The sequence below is a fragment of the Cariama cristata genome, unplaced genomic scaffold, assembly GCF_000690535.1.
Source record: "Cariama cristata isolate BGI_N322 unplaced genomic scaffold, ASM69053v1 scaffold11137, whole genome shotgun sequence".
Lineage (NCBI taxonomy): Eukaryota > Metazoa > Chordata > Aves > Cariamiformes > Cariamidae > Cariama > Cariama cristata.
In genome coordinates this window covers 25929-47873 of record NW_009626092.1, presented here as the reverse complement: position 1 = coordinate 47873, position 21945 = coordinate 25929, and the positions used below count along the sequence as shown (strand labels likewise).

At 41.7% G+C, this 21945-nt stretch overlaps 1 protein-coding gene across 1 annotated transcript in view; it reads right to left on the bottom strand.

Moving 5' to 3' along the window:
- LOC104164529 (cyclin-dependent kinase 8-like) overlaps positions 1-21945 on the bottom strand; it is a gene marked incomplete at its 3' end in the record, with an annotated part of 41905 nt that overhangs the window by 18522 nt on the left and 1438 nt on the right. The window contains exons 2-4 of the mRNA XM_009703881.1: positions 20510-20585; positions 7857-7967; positions 4555-4695 (exon numbers count right to left, since the gene is read on the bottom strand). Of these exons, the coding sequence (XP_009702183.1) occupies positions 4555-4695; positions 7857-7967; positions 20510-20585 (328 nt within the window). The remainder of the gene's footprint in view (positions 1-4554; positions 4696-7856; positions 7968-20509; positions 20586-21945) is intronic.

Here is a 21945-nt window from a genome sequence, read left to right as displayed (position 1 = left end):
TCCTGTATTTCTGAAGTAATCCTTGAATATTGATGAGGGAGACATCCTTAGATTCAAGAGCTCTGATGTGGAAAATGTTAAATTGGCAGGGTAAAAGTTCCATATATTTAGCTTTGCCTGAAGCCCATACTTAAGTGATTCACAGCCACAGGCTGGAAAGCGACTACGATGATGTCTACAAAAAAGCACCCTGGCAGTGGGTTCTCCTCATTTATTGTTAAAAGAACAACTTTAATGTTCCCACTAATCCCAAACCTGGCAGCAGGTATCCTTGGGAAGAGTCCAGGTCCCAGGAAGCTACGTTCCAACTGTATTAAATCTTGTCTGCCTGAAAGCTTATTAAAAACCAGTGCTCGTCCCACAGCAGCAGTTTAGCTGAGGTGCACACTAGGAATGCTTTAAATTGGCTGCGGTACCCTGTGTTAGTGCTAGTTTGCAAATGGTCACAGCGACACAACCCCAGCCTAACTAGGACATGGATGTTATTGACAAAGGCTCAGAGCGTGTCATTCCTCTGCCAGCGACAGGAGGAGGGGACTGGGAAGCAGGAGCCCAGCACGGCGTTACCCGCTTCCATACCTGGCTTGCCAAGCGGCAATTCATCTCTTCAGTACCCGCTCATGTCACGCACAAAGAAACAGACCAGGGAATTTAGTCTGAAAATTTGGGAACAAAAAAAAGAAACACCCACAAACACATTTCATCATAGTCTCTCAGCTGCAGTACTACAAGTAAGACCTGCGAGATTTCCTCTGGGGTTTTTTGTTTGGGGGTGGTGGTACATTTTCAAGCATTGCTGCACCACAAGAGCGCTTTAAATAGTTTCAGTCCAAAATCTGTTATTAATTTAAATTGCAGACTAATCTTACTATCACCACACAAAACCAGCGGAGGAGGAGCACCCATCTCTTAGCTGAGACTGGATCCCGACTGTGTGGACAGGACTACGACAAACTAATACTATATGAAAATGCACTTTTAAATGCTAACAGGCATGGCACAGAAGTTGCTGTACCACGCAGAGGGACCTCTATTTTGAACCCGTTACTTGAAGAAATCTTCCAAGCACACTGCAAAGTCCATCTTCTCTTTTCTCTCACTGTTGAGGTTGTAGACTGATGCAAACAGATCTATGGCTAGTCTTCTGCTTATGCTTATTTTTAGTGTGGAATAAGAACTTTGAGTAAAGGAAGAAGTCCAATAGCTGGATATCATAAAGCGGAAAACATACTAGGCAAATAAGTCAGGAAAATGCAGTATGTTTCAAGCATGCTTGATAACTCAACTCAAAATATTATTAAAACTGTAATTGATGCACTTTGTGGTAATTACATGAAGCGTTCTTATTTCCTTCCTGCTACAGTCAGAGCATGAATAAACAATCTGCTCTCAATTGCTCTCAGTCATGAAATTAAAAAAAAGCTGAAGAATATGCAAGTCAAATGAGAAATTTTAAAAGGACCGACATTTATTTGTTGAAAAGTTTTACTGGTATGTTTCAAAGACTTATGGAAAAGCGAACTAGTCAAGCACAGCAGTATTCAAAGATAACAAAAACAATCAATGTCTCCCTTGCTCTGATGGAAATAGTGAATTTGCTTTCATCTAATCAGTGAAAGAAAAAAAAAAAAACACACACAACCACAAACCAGCAGAGAGTTAACTATTTAAATAGTGAAGTTATTGCTAAGATTTGTATGCATTTCCTTTGTAAAGACAAACCATGACTAGAAAAAAAACAGTAGATAATTGTCTCCCTACAGTTTCATACAGAATATACTCACTTTATGTAAACCTTACATGAATTAAGATTCCTTGATTCCACCATTATGAAAGCAAATTTCAATCTCAGTTTATGCGATTTTAATAGCCATTAAGTTTTACTGTCTGGTTTGTGGATGCTAGCGAGAAAGGAGCTACTTTATGACATACTGTGTTTCTGATTACAGAAGTCAAGATCTCAAAAACCTCCGAAACACTACCTACCTAAAAGCTAACTTCATTAAGACATCTAAAAAAAAAAAAATCCCCAAAACAGAAAATTGCACTTAGATGGAAGATAATTACTCTTCAAAGAGACGAGCTTTCTTAACCTTTTAAAAAAAAAAATCCTTATCTTACAAGAGAGATATAGCAAAAACCAGATTTTTCTGCCAAAGTACTATGTTCTGTAGCTTCCTACCACCCCCATCACTCTTATAATAGCTAGTATAGGAAATGAAGGCAAGCATGTTACTTACGCAACTCTGTGTGTCTATCTGTACACATTAAATCTAGGGAAACCTAAAACATTCAGAAACTACAGCAGCACCTATCACTTTAAAGGCACAGTAGGAGAAACATAATAGATCTGTCCAGTCATCCAATCTGGAGTTAAAAATCGATGATTTAACACCGATATTCCTGAAGGCTAATAATACAGGTATCCTGCAATAGAAACCCACATCAAGAACAAGCAGTAACGTCCATTATTTTGCTTTGGATCAAAAGATACATGCTACTGAAGTCCCAGCTTGCAAGCTTCACTTTGGACCGATACGCCCCTGTCTCGCTAAGACAAAACACTAGGCAGAATCCCTTCTGTAACTCAGGTCATTCCCAGGGATCCTGATAAAAGGAAGAAACTACCGGACAGATACAATTCTGTCTTTTCTCCTGCCTGAAACACGTGCCTTCTAAATTCAGCTCAAACTGAACAGTTTCAAAATGACAAACCCAAAGGTTTCCATGGACGAGGCAGCACAGGCAGCCCCTGCACAGCTTTGAGAGGATTCTCACCCACGCGGCTTGACAAGGTTCCAGTGGGAAGACCTCTCAGTCTCTGCCTCAAGCTTTTGGTCTCTTCCTCAGATTATCAACAGATAGCCAATTGTGATGGTGGTTTTTCTGCTGGAAGAAAACTTCATGCTGGACTGAGACCACCAACTCATTTCACATAGGTCAGAAAATGAGATGGCAATAGTTTTTCACAGTTGTCAGCTTAAACTGTATTTAAGCTACGGACCTAGATGTGAAAGGCTCTGTAATAAATTACCAATCTCCTGAGCCATCCAGTTAGCAATATGCACAGTTTTCTTTGTAAACTCAGTTACGCTTAAGTTCATTACTTTTCTGAAACTGTAGTAAGTAAAACATCAGAAAAATTTAGATTCTTGACGACAGGTCCTTTGTTTTCTGTATGCCTCCTAAAAATATAGTGAAGAGTACTACTGCAACCAGAACATTAGAGTAAGACATTACATTTTGGTTTGAAACAAAGTGTGTCTAAGTAGTAACCTGCACTATCTATTTCTACATTATGTTTTGCGCCACGATTTCATGAGTCATGACAAAGCCATCACAATTCTTTTTGACTTTTTCCCCCTCAGTGCTGAGGCTTTTGTTCCATTTCTAAAACCAGGAGCAAATTAGAAACAACATCCATACAATTATTTTAATACAGCAAAGCTTCCTTGTATTTCAGTTCTGAAAATGTTATTTATCAAAGATAAATCTCTTCCCAGCAGTTTAAACAGAGACTGGCACTCTGTAAAAGCATTTATTGGGCATGAAAATAGAAGATAAATAACTAGTCATTGACTACATTTCCAGGAACACTATTAAAGCTATTTCAAAGACAAAAAGTGACTCTGGAAGAGTAATAAGGAAGCCAGACTTACTGCACCAAGCATAGAATAGCAGTGGTAATACTGACTCATGGGAATGAAAGGTCAAACTAATGATATTCTCATGCACTAATGAAATTTCAGTGATTAGAAGCATCATATATAGATAGTATCATACTTTGCTAGCATTTTTTTTCCCATTTACTTCTAAGAATAAGAGCTACAGACAACTGGGTCAGGAAAACTACCCCATTTTAAGACAACAGACAGAACCAGTCCAGCCAGCTATGGGTATATTTCAAAGGCAGATATATAAGACTTGGTGAGATTCACCAATTTAAAACATTTAATAGGATTTGCTGGTTAAGAAACACTAACTGAGGTTCAAAATGTTTTGCTTATACTGTAGTTTGGATAAACTTTAGTTTATTTGCAGAAGTCTTCAAAAGTTGGCATGTCTATAGTTCTGATAGATTATAAATATTAGGAAAATATAATGGTCTTCAAAAGTTACCTTCATCAGCAAAACTGATAATTTTAGGAAGTTGCTATTTTTTCAGCAGTTCTTACAGCCAATCGTCCTCTCCCCCACCTACACACAGGCTGTATTTAGTTATTTATCTTGCCTGCAGTGATACTACCAGAGGCATTTTCTGTACCTCAACATGCCTGTTATTTAAATGAACGCTTTTAAAAAGAGTTTATTTAGAAAATCAAAAAAAGGAAAACAGCCATCTGATATACTTTGCCATCATAAGCATATCAGATCACAGCCAGTTTTTAAAATTCGCTTTACTAATCAAGGCTGGCTGACTGCAGTATAAAAATATATATTCCTTAGTACATGCCCTTAGCACAAAGGTTTTTGTCTCCCAGTGATTTTTCATAAAAAACAATCCTTGCCCTCAATCATCATCCCGGTGCTAAAACCCATTGCGGATCCACTTACCAAATCCCTGTGTAACACCCAGTTAGCATGCAGGTAGTGAATACCATCTAGGATCTGATATAACAGTGACTTCACCATTCCCCGAGGTAACTGAACTGGTTTCTTGTTTGCTTTAGAAGCCCTGTGAAACTTGATTATATGCTGTAAAGGGGAAAAAGAAATCAAAATAAAAAAGCGTAATGTTTTGATCTACAGCATTACACAAAAAGATTGCCAGCAATTCTTTACACAAGATCTCTTAGGTTTTGTTTTTTTCAACCTTTCATCATTCATGTACAAAGCTAGAAACATGTACCTTAAGTACTAGAAAATTAATACTATATGATGTAAAGTGATCACTGTCCCAAGGAGATCTCTCAAAAATGAAATCAGTTGTAGCTGTGGTTTAACCCTGGCAGGCAGCTAAGCCCCACACAGCCACTTGCCCACTCTCCCACAGTGGGATGAGGGATACAAAACCAATACAACTATCAAAGCAAATTCCCTTGCAGATCACTGATCTTGGAGGGTTTAGGGGTATTTTTGTTTGGGGGCTCTTTTTGTTAAAGTAGGCTGATATCTTGTATATCGCAGCACTGAATTAAAAGTGCACTACCTAATTCCTGTATTATTTTACTTTTAGGTTTTCTCCTACAGTAATAATGACACTGTAATATGCAACACCTAAGGCCAAACAGAAATTCTTGCAAACTGTGTTGGGAGTGTTAAACATCCAAATTAGAAGCCCAGATTTATTCCTTCTTTACCTACTATACCCTTAAAGTACAGTACTCTCAAAACAGAAGTTGTTGACAGAGCAAATTTATAAATCTGTCCATCTGAAAGTCAGCCACCAAGCCAGACACAGAAAAAACCTTTAACAATTATAAGTGTATATACAGGCAATGATGTCTAGCAACAGTGAGGAGTCCAAAAGGATGTGTTGTCTTAGCACTTCAGTCCCAGGTGCTACCAACTTCAACAGTATAAGGTGTGCCACAGTCCTGGTAACCATTTCCACGTCTGTCTCTTTTTGAGAGAGGTAATTTCTAGAACAAACTTTGTCATGCATTCACACTTCTTTTCTGTAATGGTTTGCACTTGTGTGATCATCAAAACAGCCTATGCTTGTCCATCTTGTCCAAAACTCAGCACCAAACTTTTATCACGCAGTTCTTCCTACGTTCCTGAGCTTTCATATTGCAGGTGCCAGTTCGGTACCCAACTGCTCAAACCCCTTTGGGAAATTGCCTTTCCTCTCCTGCTGCAGCCCAGCTCCATATAGCCTGCCCTCCTTTGCTTCAGGCGTCTACCTTGGCTTTCCTGGGAGAAAAAGGCACATCTCTGCCCTGCCAAAGGTAAAAATGGAGCTGCACGGAGGAAAAAACCATTGATGAAAAAGGTGACAGCCCTGCCCCATCAGCCAAGCACCATGTGCACAAGCATCCCTCAGTCTGAAACACAAGTTTCACCTCCTCTCGCCTCCTACTTCCACTGACAAGCAAATGTTATTTTCATGCAGTGGCAAGATAGAAGTGAATCTTCAGAGACAGACAGATGGCTCTCCTGGACTTTTTTGTTCCTGCTCTAACACACTCCGTGCCCTTTTCCCAGCCTCGTTTAAGACCTGCTGCACTAGATATGCTCAGCACTGGAGGACTTGGTCCATAGTGGGCTCTCTGGGGCACGGAGCCAGCCCCATCACTGCAGCTAAGTCTCTTGCCTCCAGATAGAGTGAACAACCAGGAGCTGGTACGGCTGGGGAGTTCTGGAGTTCATACAGGTATGCGCACGTAAACATAAAGATCAAAATTGAGGGTTATTCCTAAGTTACTTATATACAGGCCAGCGTTTCATTAACGTAAGTGCTTCCGCAATGGTTTTGGTTAAGTATGAAGCAAAGCAGAACAGTATAAATAAAAACAAGGGCAGGTCACTACTGGTCACAATCATCCACACAAATACAAAGCCTTGCAGCACATTTTGAAGCAAAAATCCCAAACTCAAACATTTGTAAACTTCTATAGCTCAACATATCATAAATATAGGGCAGCACTGAAAAAAAACTGATGTACTTGTTTTTATTCCATGTCAAGAAAAACAAACAAAACCTTTACTCCATTTCCTCAAGGTTTTTTGGTCTGTTTTTGTACATCGGCCTTTAGAATGTCTCAACATTTCAGCTGTTGGGTAACTTTTTTCCCTCTAATTTTATTTTGGTAACAAAATCTCAATACCAAGTTATCAGAACTTCCAAGTTATTTAAGTGGGAGGAAATATCTTTGATTCAGCTTAGCTGAAGGAAAACTGACATGCTAGTTCTTCAGCAAATACTACTGAATTATTCCCAACTACAAGGAACATCATTTTCAAAAGAAGTCAGTTTTGCTTTGGTGTATGCTGTCTGTCTAAACTACACACAGAGGAAAAAACCAACTCATGATTCATACTGCGCAATTCCTACATAAACATGTTCATCAAAATTTCCATCTCATTCCAAATTGCCTCTGTTGTACCCTTTGATCCAAGTCTTCTTAGCATCTTTTAAGGTCGGTATTACAATACTTGTTCCATTGAAAGCAATGCTCAAAATGTATGTCAGAGTTAACTCGAGGCACACATACCTTTTTTCAAGGAAGTCTAGGTCACATGGAATTTTGGATTCTTTACGATGCTACTTTAATTTTTTTTTAAAAGAATTGCAAATGGATGTTAAGCTTACAAATATTAACAGAGGAAAAAGGTAGGTATCTTAAGACAAATTTACTTTGCCTCCAATGTGTTTATATTTTAAAGCTGTATCTTGTAATTAGGAATAAACAGCCTTCCTCCCAAATATAGGTAATTTCAGCAGATGAGTTGAGGAAAAAGCTCTTCCCACTGAAACATATGAATTAAATTTCAGTTATATACAGTGGCATTACTTTCACTTCACGTATTCATGGATGACATACAACGTAACTAAAACTCTAAACTGTCCTATTCAGCCAATAAGTTTGTCATTTTTCAAAGGGAATGCATGTACATAATCAATTACATTTTCTTCCACCCTACTTTAGCTGTAATGGAGGGTTAGATCTGCATTTATTTAACCAGATTTCTAGCTACTAAGAGCTGAATGTAGCTTTTTATTTTCTTAAAGAGATCACAGATTAACTGTGTAGTGTGCTTACCTGACATTTTCCATTGCTTTTCCTTTACTACTGAAAACACTTCCAACAAACACAGAGTATACTGTTTTTAAATCGATGTGTCTTCCCTGACTTTGTCCCTTTTCTGCGACTAAAGCTCTGAGCCTGGTACCTACAAACAATTCACCTTACCCAGAGGTCATGCTCAGCGTAGTCAAAGAGAAGCCACACTTTCCTGTCAGCATGAGAAAGAAACACCTTTTGCAGAGAAATGACATTTGGATGCTTGAGCTCCCGCAGCAACTGCAAAATAAAGAAAGTCCAGAACAGTTATATCCACACATCCAGAGCTGTGAAAGGGCTGGAAAGATGAATACTTTAATAGCCTTTGCTACAGACTCCACAATACAAACAATAAAAGTTGAAATTTGCAAGTCATGGAAAACAGTACATATTTTTTTAATGAAAGAACCAGTCATTAGTTTGAAACCAAAGCTGAAAGCGGGTCATAACCCCCTTAGGGCATTCACTTCCTATTCGTTTCCTCAAAGTTGACATATGTGTAAATCTTGCTGTTATCCTGGATCAAGACGCCGCCACAAACAGCCAGCTGTGGCATCCACCCCTTCCCAGAGCCTGTAAGCTTTGCTAGAGCCATTCGGGGTATCCAATTTTCTCCTGACTCCCAGTTATCCGAAAACCCCGCATTTTGGTTGCAGTCACTCAAGGCTGAGGGGGCTGACTCATTTAGAGTCTGTCAATGCAGGCAGCTAAACGAAGATGTGGTTCGTAAGATGGAGTCAGCCGATCTACAAGGTCACCACCACCTACAGAAGAAGGTCCAGCTCCCTCCCACAACGTCTGTTACACCAGTTGCAGCACTCGCAGGAGCCATCCATGAGACAGCTCCCAGTTCAAGAGAAAACGAACCCAGACACGCAAAGGCGATCATTTTCTGCCGAGTTCCTGGGCTGAAATGCCTCACAGCACTAGGGAAGGGACACAACTAGGAGGAAGAACTTCTTTCAGCAGCCCTGAGCCATTAAGCCAGCTCAACTGCTTTAGAAACACTAGCTTTAACCACCACCAAAAGGAAAACACAGCCGAGATATAGCACAAAAACTGAATGCAGACAGCATCAGCCTATCGGAGCTCTACCAGTCCCGTTACAATTACACTGTACTCACGTAATTGCTAAGAAAGAAACAAAAACTTTACCTAAGCAAACTCTTGTCAAGCATGGCTACCCAAGACTACATGAATTCTTGCCAGCTCAGTCTGCCAGAAATTATGACATTTTTAAATAAAAGGTTTTCTCTAAAAGCCAAGGGCATTTTGAACTACTATTTGAATATATAATAGAAAAATCCACATTTTATTTCTGAAATTGAATCTATTTTCAATAAAATATAATTTTCCTGCTACATAATAGATGAAACAAGAAAGTTCATTCCTCTCTACCAATACCTTTTGTCACACGTGGTAACATTTTAGCTGCTACTGAGATAGTAAAATGGGAGTGGGTATCTGCATATGCTTCTTTCCTTCTTTTCCATTTCGTTTGAGACAGACTCCCAACCCTGCTCACTGACCAGAGTCTTCAGTGCGGCATTTCTGGAGCGAGAGGACCCACAGAGCTTTTACCTCAAGTACGAGATCAAAACAGGGAGACAGAGGGTTGAGGAGTCCGTGCAACATCTCAAATCAATGCAGAAAGTAGTAGTTTCGGCACATTAAACCTCTTAAGATTAAGATTTGTAAAAGCATTACATAGAGGAATTTTAAGGCAGGATCTGCAAGAAGTGTGAAATACTGTAAATGCCTATAATTCCTACAAAGCGTAAGATCAGTATGGGGAAAACCAAGAAACGCTTAGTTGCTATTTTTTACCAATTACAGGTGGGGACCATCTGTGGCAGGTTGACCCCAGCCAGCAGCTAAGCCCCACACCATCACTCGCTCACCCTCCCCGAGGCAGACAGGAGAGGAAGAGCAAAAAGAGGCAAGAAAAATTGTGGGTGAGGATAAGACAGATTAATAAGTGAAGGAAAGAGGAACAGGAAAAATAAAAACCAAACCCACCAAACCAAGAGAAGTGAGGCAAAGGCTATCACTCACCGCTTCCCACATGCAGAGCGATGCCCAGCCAGTCTCTGAGCAAAGGCTACCTCCCCAAAGGGAAGAGGGGCAGGGGGGGAAAGAGGAAGCCTGGACGCTCTGCAACCATCCCTGAGCAAGAGCCAAGACACTGGTGGGCTATCAACACTGGTCGCAATCCAAACCACTGCCTTGGAGAAGATTAACTGCATCCCAGCCAGACCCAGTACGGCATCAAAGACCACCAGTGGGAGTCAGCCCCTTAACAGCAAATGAGGTTACAGGGTTTAAGGATACATTGCACCAGTCCTTATAGCAAAGGACTTTTTGTTGAATCACTATAAATTCACAGCATAAATTTATGCTAAGCATTTTGATGAATTAACTGCACCCAGAAGACTGCACAACAGTTCAGCATCTATGTGTCCATACCAAAATTTTACCAGCTTTCTTGTGGCCTGATGACACACCTGTACCAGACACAACAGACTATTCCTCCATGAAAGAGGCAGAATACTAGTCAGAGCTCTAGAAAATAATGTCATTTTCCCCTTCACCCCTTCCTGTCTCATTTTAAGTCTGTCCTACTCTTCATTCCCCAGGTTGCAGCTACCGCCCACTTTAAAAACCCAACCTCTTCACATCAAATGTGGTTCACCTCAGAGGACACACAGAGAACCCAAGCAGGTCCAGAACACGACGCAAAGATGAGAAGTTTTGAGTAATGCAGCAGAAGGGTTCTCTGTCTGTACAGCAAGGCAACACAGACACGATTCTCCTTTGTTTGTGCTAGCGGTAGTCAATCCTGCAGACTTTGAGATTCACAGCATTCCTCTTGGTTTGCTAGAGGACAGGAGGCTGCTGCTCTTCCCATTTTTCAAAGCCATCCAGTAGCAAGGTACAAGTCACCAAGCATGCATTTCCCACAGGCACACACTCAGTACCGATGTGATCAGCCACACTGGTATCAGCAGAGACAGGAGAACAGCATCTCCTTCGCAGGCACCCACGTAAGCAAGCACCAACAGTACCTATGTAAAATCTGAACCACACACTGGCCTGGATCCCATTTCTCCACTCCAGCTGATCAGGTTTGAAGTTCACATACATGGACATGTATTTGCAGATCCCTCTGACTCTGGTGCACATCTTACATTTGTTCAGAATCCAAGCCCAGACACCATGCCCTTTCATCCAGGTTCCAGCTCCGACGTCGAGTCTCTCCACATTTCGATCTCCTCCTGCTTGCTGGTTCTGCATGCTTGCAGTTCACTAGCAGCTCACACTCCCGAGCTACGAGGCAGAGCTGTGGGAGTGTTCATCTCCTGACCTATGTCTCTCCCATGTCCAGCTTCTGCAGACCTGTGGTATTCCCAGCACCTGGGCCCTGCAGACCTCCTCCTGTTCTCACCATCCAGCTTGCTAGCGGGGCACAGATGCACAGACAGAACAGAGAGCACACTCACACAGAGAACGGTTAGGAACAGCCTTAGGACAGACTGTGGTGACCACGTACAGAGCTTGGCCAGACAAGCACACTGCTCGGTAGCCTGCTTACATGAAACCTGCCCCTTATTCCCTCTCCATTTTTCCATGTTTCTTCCGCCCTAATCCACCTTGATCACTCCCTTTCCTGACTTTTATCCTTCCTCTAAATATCCCACTGAAGTTTTACAGAGTCCCAGCAGTCCTCTCAAATACCCAATAAAGCCTCATATAAGATCCAGAGCAACCTGCTCTCCTTCTCATCAGTTACGAAGCCCCACTTGACTCTCTTCAAGGACACACCTGAGAGGTTCCTTTTGTGGCCCACCACCAATGCTTTAAGAGTTCTGGCCTTTGTTACTGTCGCTGATAGTAACTGTTACTGTTTGTGCATCTGTGTGTGCAGTTTATCATTCTTGCTGGTTTTTGCCTTTTACACGGATTAGCCCTTAACTACATATTCTTTCAGTCTGCTTAAAAAACCTGATGGGTTTGGTCAGAGCTAGACAGATACAAGCACCCCAGTGAGTAAGATGGCTAATACACATCAGCAAAATAAGGATATGACCAGAATAAGGAAATGATTACTGCAGCTGTGACAGCTGATCTCTGAATCGTGGTCTTGGAGAGGCTGAAACGCTCCAGGACAGTGATAACGCAGAGAGACAAATGGAAGGAAGGACAGCAAGAGCTCATGCAGATGATAACACATCACATGGGCTGCAAACAGCATTTCCAGCAACCTCACTCCCCATGAACCAGGCCTCTCTAGCCCATATGTCACATGCCTTTCCTACCAGATGACTTCACTCGTGTCCAGCAGCTGACAGAGTTCACCGAAGACAAAGTAGACTGCAAGAAACACAGTTTGACTATCAGTACAATGCCTGATAACGATGAAGGCCATTTCTTGGCTTAGCGACTCTGATAACTAATTGGTTCTGTCTATCCTAGTTCAGTTCTATAGAACACAAAGAACGCAGACAAATCCTATGCATTTGGCCCTCAGTAAATTACCCTCCTTTTCATCTGCATATCACATGATTCAAATCCATTTCTACAACCAGACAGGTTTCCCTTAAATTAGTTGTTCTGGGTGCCCCTTACAAAAAAGGAAGGCCCAACTGACCAAAGGAAGACCCAACTCATCAAAGAAATAGAAATGATGAAGATGCCGATACACCTGGTTTGACCTGAGTGTTATAACCCCATGGTGTCCCTGGCTGGTCTTGCCCTTGCTTTCACAAATATGATTCAAGACATAGCAAGGGAAACAGCATCCTTACATGCAAGTCCTGGGCTCATGCTAAGGCCCCTCCACTTCCCTCTTTAAATGCAGAAATACTCATTCCACAGCCATGGGGCAGCTGAGGGACACTAAACACAAGTGTCCCAACGACGCATAAAATTGTTAAATTGCTTCACGAACAAGGCCAAAGTGGGGTATGCCAGGACCTTATGAAATAATCAACAGCAGCATTAAGGCAGCCTGGTCAAAGTGCCACATGACTAAGGCAAATCTTTTCTTGCACAGGGACACTAACGATAATTACCTTTCACATCAAATATGAGCTGAACTCAGCACAAGTCTTTATGAACATAATCTCCTTCCTCTGGTGATATTCCCACATTTCCCGTACAGCTCTCCACCACTACAGCCAAGGCACCGCACTCTTCGCGTAAGTGAGGATTTCCAGCTTTACTGCAAATGTCATTCCACTCCCACTCCAGACGCTTGCTGCTCTGTGGTCCGCAGGGGACGTAACCTGCTTCACATTGCAATACTACCATGCCTACTTCTATAATCGAGCATGGGCTCATTTCCTAGAGCAATTGGCCAGGTGACCCGGCCCAGGAGGAGTTTCTCGGATGTCCCATCTCAGGACATGAGCTATTTCAGAAAAGGCGACTCCTTGCCCTCGCTGCCTTCCTATGAGTGCTACACAACACGTTTCTCCCAAAGCTTAGGACAGTCAGAAAGCTGGCTAGACACAAAGTCGTCGGCAACATAGAGCAAAACATTCACTTAAGCAAAAAACACTATTGTGTCATCTTGCTAATTTGATGGTGAAAATTCAAAATCTAATCATCATCTCATAGAATCGTAGAATGACAGAATGGTATGCTTCAAAAAGGCTCACATCAGTTCCACCAAGTGATCCAGCAACAAACAAATCACATATTAATAGTCACGCCACGGCCTCAAGCTGGAAAATGGGCAAATAGGGACTTGGAACAGAAAGTAGATTGCAGCTGATGCAGAAAGGTGATTTTCAGACAAGACGACAACTGAGAAAGATTTAGTCATCCTGTTACAGATAAGATACCCGTGGAACTACTGCTACAACAGATGAGTATAGGCAGTAGCGAGACATTACCTGAAATGTTATGCGCAATTCTGGCCAATTCAGGGAAGATTAATTCCAACTGCAACAGGGCAAAGCAAGCCCAAGCCCACACCCAGGGTAGGGAGAGACTACTGCGCAACGGGAAACCAGCAAGCCAAGCCAAAACCCATAGAGCCTGCCAAAACAAAGCCAGAGAAACAAAGTCTCTCTCTTTAAAATGAAAGTAGGAGAGAAGAGCTATTCTAACTGACTGACAATATTATCCTAAGTACAAATGGGTATGAACTAGACATGATAATTTTGGCTTAAAGGCTGAATAATGTCTAAAGTCGTTACTAAAACGAGACTCAGGAACTGCCTTCAGAGATTTGTCTTTTCCTTACAAGTTTAACTTGTAGATTGCTAAACTTCTGAAGGTGCACTTTGCTTGTCTGCGAGAGCAGGAGCAGAATATGACGACTCCAGAAGTGTCATCCAGTTCTACAGCAGTCAAATAAATGTCTAAAATAAATAAATCAATTCCTAGCAAACACTGGAGCTCTACTGAAGTACTTTAAACTTGTTATTTAAACTAAACCCCAAATTTTATTACACAAGTTCTTAAATCCCAAGTTGCCTTAGCTGCTATCCAGTAGATTCAAGATCTGTTTGTTTCAATGTAAATATGATTTTACAGTTTTATATTCTCATGAGTCAGACGTTCCACAGTACTAAGAGAAGAAAATACCTCCTGAAAGTACATGCTGTTTTCCTTGCAAAAGTGTTCAAATGAAAGCTTACAAAGGCAATGTAACAGAAAGTTGTAATATTGCTCCCTCTAAGAATTATGAAGTTGACAACACATTTTTGAAGCTCCAGTCCTTAAGACATACAACTGTGTGAAATTGTTGCTTTTTTTATTCTTTTCTTTTCATTTTTAAAGTCCTAAATGTTGCAAAAAAGAAGTCTGACAACACAAAATGACAAGAGAAAAAAAAAAAGTACATTTCTGTTTTTAACTTCTGTGGTTCCCAAAACTAGTGAGTCTTACATGATCACCCATACAAGTCAATGTTTATTACCATCTCTTACGTCCAAACCCATTCAAAGTATTAGAAGAGATGTTATTAAACTTTCTCTGAAAGTAAGGAGCTGGATGAAGAACCCAGACGAGACAGACACTGGATGTCAAGCTTCATCAAATTCTGCTGTTCACAGAACACATTATGATTCCTAAGGATTCCAATTTCTAACATTTAATCTGTATCTTTGTGCCGCTTTCACAGAACTAAAAATAATACTACCCTCCCTTTACACAAAATCTCTCCAAGATACCACTTGTAGCCCTGGAACAAAGCTCGGTAAAGTACTCCTCAATCACAACTTACATTTTACACACCATACTACTGTTAAATTAAGCCATTTGAGACATTAGACTTCCCAAAGAGGGTCAAATCAAACATTTGTCTTCCTTAAGTCCTTGTTGCCTATCACCACATGTAAAGATTGTTAAGAAACCATTACTTGTCTTCTGACACAAGGACTGTACTCATCCAAATGATTTCTGGTTTTGGTCTTGTGGGAAACTGCTTTCACTCTTAGTGTGAAAGGGACACGACAGCCCCCGCCACCCCAGGAACCTACACCCAAATACTGTTCCTTATCGCATAGCTGGTACAGGATCTCTTCCAGCAAGCTCGCTGGGACAGGCGTTTGTCCCTTACCAGGGGAAGACACTGAAGAGAGTGAATCCTGGAGTCACCCAGTTTCAGCTTCTGCCTCACGAGGTCCGTCCAGCTGCTGCCTTGGGGTCCTTGGTGACCCTCAGACCCGCTCTCAGAGAGCCCCCATGCCCTTCTTCCATCCCCTCCACTGCCAGGGGGGAAAGAGGCCTGACAGTCACGTCATGACAACGTCCTTATGAAGCAGACCAGAAACAGGTGAATGGGCGGAGGAGAGAATCCAATTTCTCAGGCAAAAAGAGCAGCCTGACCTAAGGAATGCAGAGTGCGATGAGAGGGAACTGCTAAGCCAAAAGTGAGACTCGCACTAGTGCCACTGTGTGAGCTCACAGATCTGCACGCTTGCCAACTGCTAAGGTCCTTGAAGTGCGACTGAAGACTGCTAAAGAGGAACATCCTACCCCAGAACATCCTTCGGCTGGAAAGTTGCCACCTGAAGTGTAAAGTCAGCAGAAATCAGCAGTAACTGGGGGAAAGGCGGCAGGGGGAGAGTACGACCACCGACTCAATTCAAGACTGAAAAGACTTGCTCCCCCACACCTGTAATGAGCATGTGTGCTAATTTACACAGCAAGAGAGGCTAATTTAAATATAACTAACCAATAGCAAACGATGGTGTAATTACTAACCAATAAGTGTAAATTCACGTGGGTTTTTGCTAATCATCTAACAGGATAAATAGGCTGTAGTTTTTGTGTGGAGTTGCACCAGCTTTGTGGGACATCACCTGGCTCCCAGCTTTGCACAAACCCATAATTAAAGAAATACCTCGACCCTGTGTGAATCGGCTTGCACAGCGGGTGAAGATCCCACTTTTCGGGACACGACTTGTCACCCAGGAGGGAAGCCCCAGCGTGTGAGGACCACCACTTGATTACTACAATCCTACAGAGCCTCCTCTGCTGCGGTCAGCTCGGCCAAGACCACTAGTCCAGGGCAGCTCCCTCCTCACCGGCCCAGCGGCACAGCCCTACGGCCCCGGCTCTGCCCCTACCTCCCTGCCACCCTCCAGCCCAGAAGCCAAACACCAGGGTGACGGAGCAGAGCGAGCAGGACTGCTGCAGAGGTTTGCCCTTTCAGGTAAGAGCAGCAGGCATCACCCAGCTCGCTCTGAGCTTATCCTCACACTGCCCAGGTCCTGGGTACCAGGGACTGCTCCCTGCAAACCCAGCCAAGTTCCTGATGGAAGACGGGCTGTCTTCCATCAGACCAATACTCCCCTTTCTCTTGTTAATGCTCAGACATGTAAACATTAGAGTACAAGTCTGCATTACACCCAAACCACCCTTCCAAGTTCCTACCACTTCCCGTGAGTTACGTTTAGCAATGGTGTGACCAAAGGAGGGTTCAGCTCAGCTCGCTCACGCAACAGAAAACTTACACAACTGTTCTTTTTCCCTTCGGTGAAGATCAACTTCCTCATCCTACAGCCACACTATCACTAGATCCAGCACAGAGGACATCACCTTCTGTGATGACAGCCTGCATTTGTTATAATAGGAAACCACAAAATCCCGGGAATGCCCAAATGCCTCCAAGGCAGACCTAAAGAGTGAAAATGACCAGAGAAGCCCGCTACTTACTGTTCTGCAGGTTTCTGTCCCAGCCCCAGCAGACTCCAGGCTGTTCTAACTTGTACAAGCTGGCTATGGTGTTTGAAGGACACCACAGCTGGAGCACAGCATCGTCCACCCCAGCTCTGCTTTGTCCCGTTCAGCATTTCCACCACTCAGTCTCTGCCACCATACCTAGCACTGCCTCTTCAGAGCCAAGTCAAAATCTAATGCTATCATATAAAAATACTAAGTGGTGCTTTTACATACAAACAGGCTTTTCGGGGATATTTCTGCCACTCAAACCAGGCACCAGAAGAACACAAAGCTACATGGAAGTCTTGCAACAAGCAAAAACCAAAAGACATACAAAACAAACAAAAAAACCCCTCTAAACTAGCAACTTCTCACTAGCCAAAGGCAGCAGAGGCAAATGAAGTACTTGCAAACCTGCTAAAACTGAATGAAAAACACTAATCAACATTAAAAAAAGTCAGAAAGTCACTTGATTACTTTAAAACCTAAGACTCCCGTATAGGAAACTGCCCAACCTAAAATCCTGAATCTCTATTTGAAGACTGGTTAACTACTCCAGCTTCCTACAGCCTTGAAGAATTCCCCTGCTTTGTGAACTGTGAAATAGCATTTGCTGCTCAATTCCGGGTGGATAGGCTTTAACGGCTTTCTTCCTTGTGATTACATCAGAAGAAGAGGAACCGAGTTGGGCTTGTATATTTTGTGTATTTTTATACAAATCTTCTCACCATTGTATCCCTCTGCTCTCCCACCTAATACAAATCCAACTCTTGGTATGATGAGCGTGCAGTTTTCAGTGCCTGCTTATATCCTCAGAAGTGAAAGTGCAGATCACAAAGGAGATACCCGAATCCCAGGCAGTGCACAGGTCTGCAGTGAGCAAGAGGTGAGCGGCCATACGTTCAGTTAAGGTTCTGGAAGGGGCAGGAGTCACAAACGCTTACCATGCTGGATGAATGGGGGAAGATAAGGAAGAATATAACACTATAACTATACCGATATTAAAGATTCAATTAGCGTAATTAGCACAGTATCTATTAATTCTACCAGTTAAACAAATGGTTTATATAAAATCATTGAAAAAAAACCCTCTTATTTCAACAGCGTAAGACCTTAGCTAGGTTCTTGAACATTAGGTCTAAATTCCTATGCTGCAGTTAGTACTGAAATGTAGGAAGTCTTTCACGTACATATATAGGTTGAGCTCATCCCATAACCAAGTCAGTCCTTTCAACTCAGGTCTCTGATCTAGTTCAAGTCTTTCCCTGTAACTGATGTATTTCAATAATTATTTCATTTTTCTCAAGATCTGACACTGTTACTCAGCTCAAGTGTCTGCATCAAATAGATGTCTTAGAGCAGGCTATGGACATTTTAAACATCTAAGTTACTCAACAGTCCAAAACTGAAGTTAGTCATCATAAGACAAAAGCCACTGTAGAGTTGTAAAAACAAGGGAGAGGTTCACTGGGATTTATATTAAACTGCACTCTTCCCAGATAGTCACAGAGCTTCAGATGAGAAACTGAAATGGATATACCTCACATACAAACCGAGTCGTCCTAGTTCCTCTTAATACCACTGTGCTTGTAAAACGCATGAATTGGGGTAGTCCAGAACACATTGTAACAAAATCCGGCATTCAGCTTGACTTTTTAAGTATGACAACGAATAGTTTTATTTATTAGATGTACAGATGACATCTTAGGGTACAACACTGCCGATTAACCCAGTAGCATTTTCATTTACACATACTCACACAATCAATATAAACAGTATGGCTATTATGCTCGATATGATCCATCTCCATTATGAGGTTCCTTTTTTTCCTTTTTCAATATTAATTGATAGTAAGGGGACAAAAAATTCTACCTGACAGAATTAAAATGAACAACTTTTGGGGAAAAAAATTCTCCTGTTGACTCCAAACAGCAACATCAAAAGAGCAGTAAAGAGAAGAGATTCAAGCCCTAGAAGTCCATGGTGAATTACCAATTCAACTGCGGGAAAATTCGATCACAGTATCAGCAGTTGCAAACCTGGAAGCATGACCAGAAGCAAAGTCAACAACAGCTCAAGAAATGCTGCTTCAAGGTTACTCTTTCTACCCCTACACCTGCTTTTGGGCTCCATTTCCCTCTGCCTGCTTTCTTGGCATCTTTGGTGTCTCCAGTGGGGGTCCTGCGTGGACTGCTGTTCCCTTCAAAGGGTGCATGCTGCAGCAGCTGAGAGGAAGGAGAAAGCCTCCCTGCTTCTTGCTCCTCGTCCATCACTCCCAGGGAGCCTGCTGCCCAAAAGATACGACCCCACAGCACTCCTCAAGCCGGGTAGTGAGGCCAAACCCTTCCCCACAGTCAGCCAAGTCAGTGATTCTCTTTTAAGAGACAGAAATTGAGGTAGGGTCATAGCCAGAGCAGAGGCACCTCCCTAACACCAGCCAAGCTTCTCCTGCCAAATTGAAACAGAACAAATTCTTCAAAACTCTAGGTAAATCACTGCAAAATGACCAACAAACAATTCTCCCAAATCCCTCCGAAATGGTAGCTGACAATTCCCAAAAGCACTCAGCCTGAAGGAGTCACAGTATTCGGAAAATTTCTGTCAAAATGGTTGAAATAAGCAAAATTTAAGACCTTGTTCTCAAGCTTCTTCAGTTCAGAGTGGATAACTATGACGGCAGGGAGGCTCAGCTTTCATCAACGGACAGGAAGAGTCTCTCCCAAAGAATATTCTTTGCGCTTCATTTTTTTCACCTCACTCAGTTCAAGGACTAACGCATTTGAAAACACGAAGCCAACTGGAAGTTGACAAAGTAGGAAAGCCTGGTACTCGCGTCAATCAACAGAAACGAAACTAGGGTAGGTATAGTTTTACACTCTTCAGAAATATGGACTGAAAATAAACTATTCACTTCCCCCCCACACCCCTAAGTCACATGCATTTCTATTTGGTAAGCAATTTGACTTGAAACATTTCAAGAAAAATAAAGCCAAGTAGCAGTATAACATAAGAACATACAACAGTTAAACTTCAGAATACTGGTTGTCCCAGTCTTTCTTGGCAAGTTTGTCACAAACCATAACTAGACCACATTATTCACCAGTTTCTAACAACATGGAATACACAAATATAAACCTGAATAACTCAGAAAATGTCTGAATAATATTCATGGATGTAGTATAGCCTCCAAGGCAACAAGGATGCCAGTTCAGTTTGAAGTCCTCACTTAAAGAAGAGAGGCTAACATGCTTTAATCCTTATGAGCCAGTAAGAACTAATCTCTTTAGGAAAATAACTGAAGTACTAATGCAAAAGTGAGATCAAATATGTAATTTAAGTCACTGACTCTAATCATGTTTTTAAACTGCTGCATTTAATCTGCTCTGAGGCAGGCAGTAAATTGTAACTTAAAAACACTGTCATTTTTAGACAGCAAACGTAACAGGTACATACAATCTTCCATGACATTTGTACTTATTTTACACCTCTAGGATAAAAATATAGCACCCATAGTAGAATTCCACAATTCCGCAAACAAAAATCAGCATGCACTCAAATCAATACTTTTAATAAGTCTGCTAGTAGAAAGAACTAATGTTACTTACTGCTATTTCTCTGCATGCAGACATAGAAATTCCAGTACCTTCTATTTGCTTTAAAGCGTAATCTTTATCATCTTTCCTGTGAAAGAAGAAGAGAAGTATTTTTTAAAAATTGCACCATGAATTCAAAGTGAGCTCTTCACCATCATTCAGAGAACAGTTTCTAATTAATACAAATTCTGCATCTTGTTTTCTTTTGACTCTTCACTAGTTTAGTGTCTGGATACCCAGCTAAATCGTAAGTTAACCACACCACCTTGATAAAACTAGAACATATATTTGCTCTCACTACATAAATAGGAAATTTTTTTAAAACTTTTTTTTAAAATGCAGTGATTGACGTTCCTTCCATTCCTTCCTTCTCTTATTAAGAAGAAAACAAAGCAAACATTTAATACACACTAGAAATAAGCCTAGCTAGGGCTACATCTCCTGTAAACGTATTACTCTGGGACACAGTAAGTCTCCCCTGTATCTTAATGAATTCTTGAGTAGCCCAGAAGCAACATCACACTAACGTCTTACCTTTTCTTTCCTATAGGTCACAAGAAGTGCACCAAAATTTTGTTACTAACTAATAAAACTACCAAGATTAATAAAAAACCCACAAGGTATCATTGCAATCTGAAGAATCCAGAGAAGTGTTTGTTCAGCTTTAAACATGTATAACACTTAAAAACACCACTACCACCCCCTCATACTTTATGAGTACCTTACAGTCATTTATTTGAAATGCAAGCCTATTAGTAACTCCAGCTACCAAAAGCAAAATGAAGAGGAGATACACTGCAGCAAAAGAAGACATTGAACTCTTGCCCATCCTCAGCCTCAAAGAGCTCAGACTTTCAAGAGCTGGAGTGCTTGTCCTTCCCACTTGTGGGCTGGCATCCACAGCACTTAACAGCATTGCTTTCGGCATTTGGAGCACTCGTATAGCCCCAAATCTCCACGTTACATAAGAATGCTTATTAATTTTTAAGGAATCCAGCTTCCACAGCTGTGAAGAGCCACCCTGAAAAAAATGCAACTCAAACATCCTGAAGGTAAATAAACCAAAACTGTAGTTAAGCATTTAAAATGTATGCACTTGTTTCCTTGAGCTCTCGCTAAATACTTGCAAGGCTTTGAATTGCTGTATTCCTACCTGAAACACACACTTTCCCCCCATTTATTCCTACCTATTTAATCCCTCAAATTATCAGGTCCTGTCCAAGAGATTTTTCATGGGGTTCAAAGACAACCCGCTGTTAGCAATAACCTTTCAAAACAGAGAAAAGAGGAAAAAGTGGGAAATTCACGGACAAAATCTGAGCACAGTTAATGAGGAGGAAGAACAAAACAGCGAGTGGGCGAGAGCAGATTTCAGTAACAGGGCAATTACATAGATTTGGCAAGACGAAAGAGGGGAAAAGATACAGGGTCTGACACAAACAGGAGGG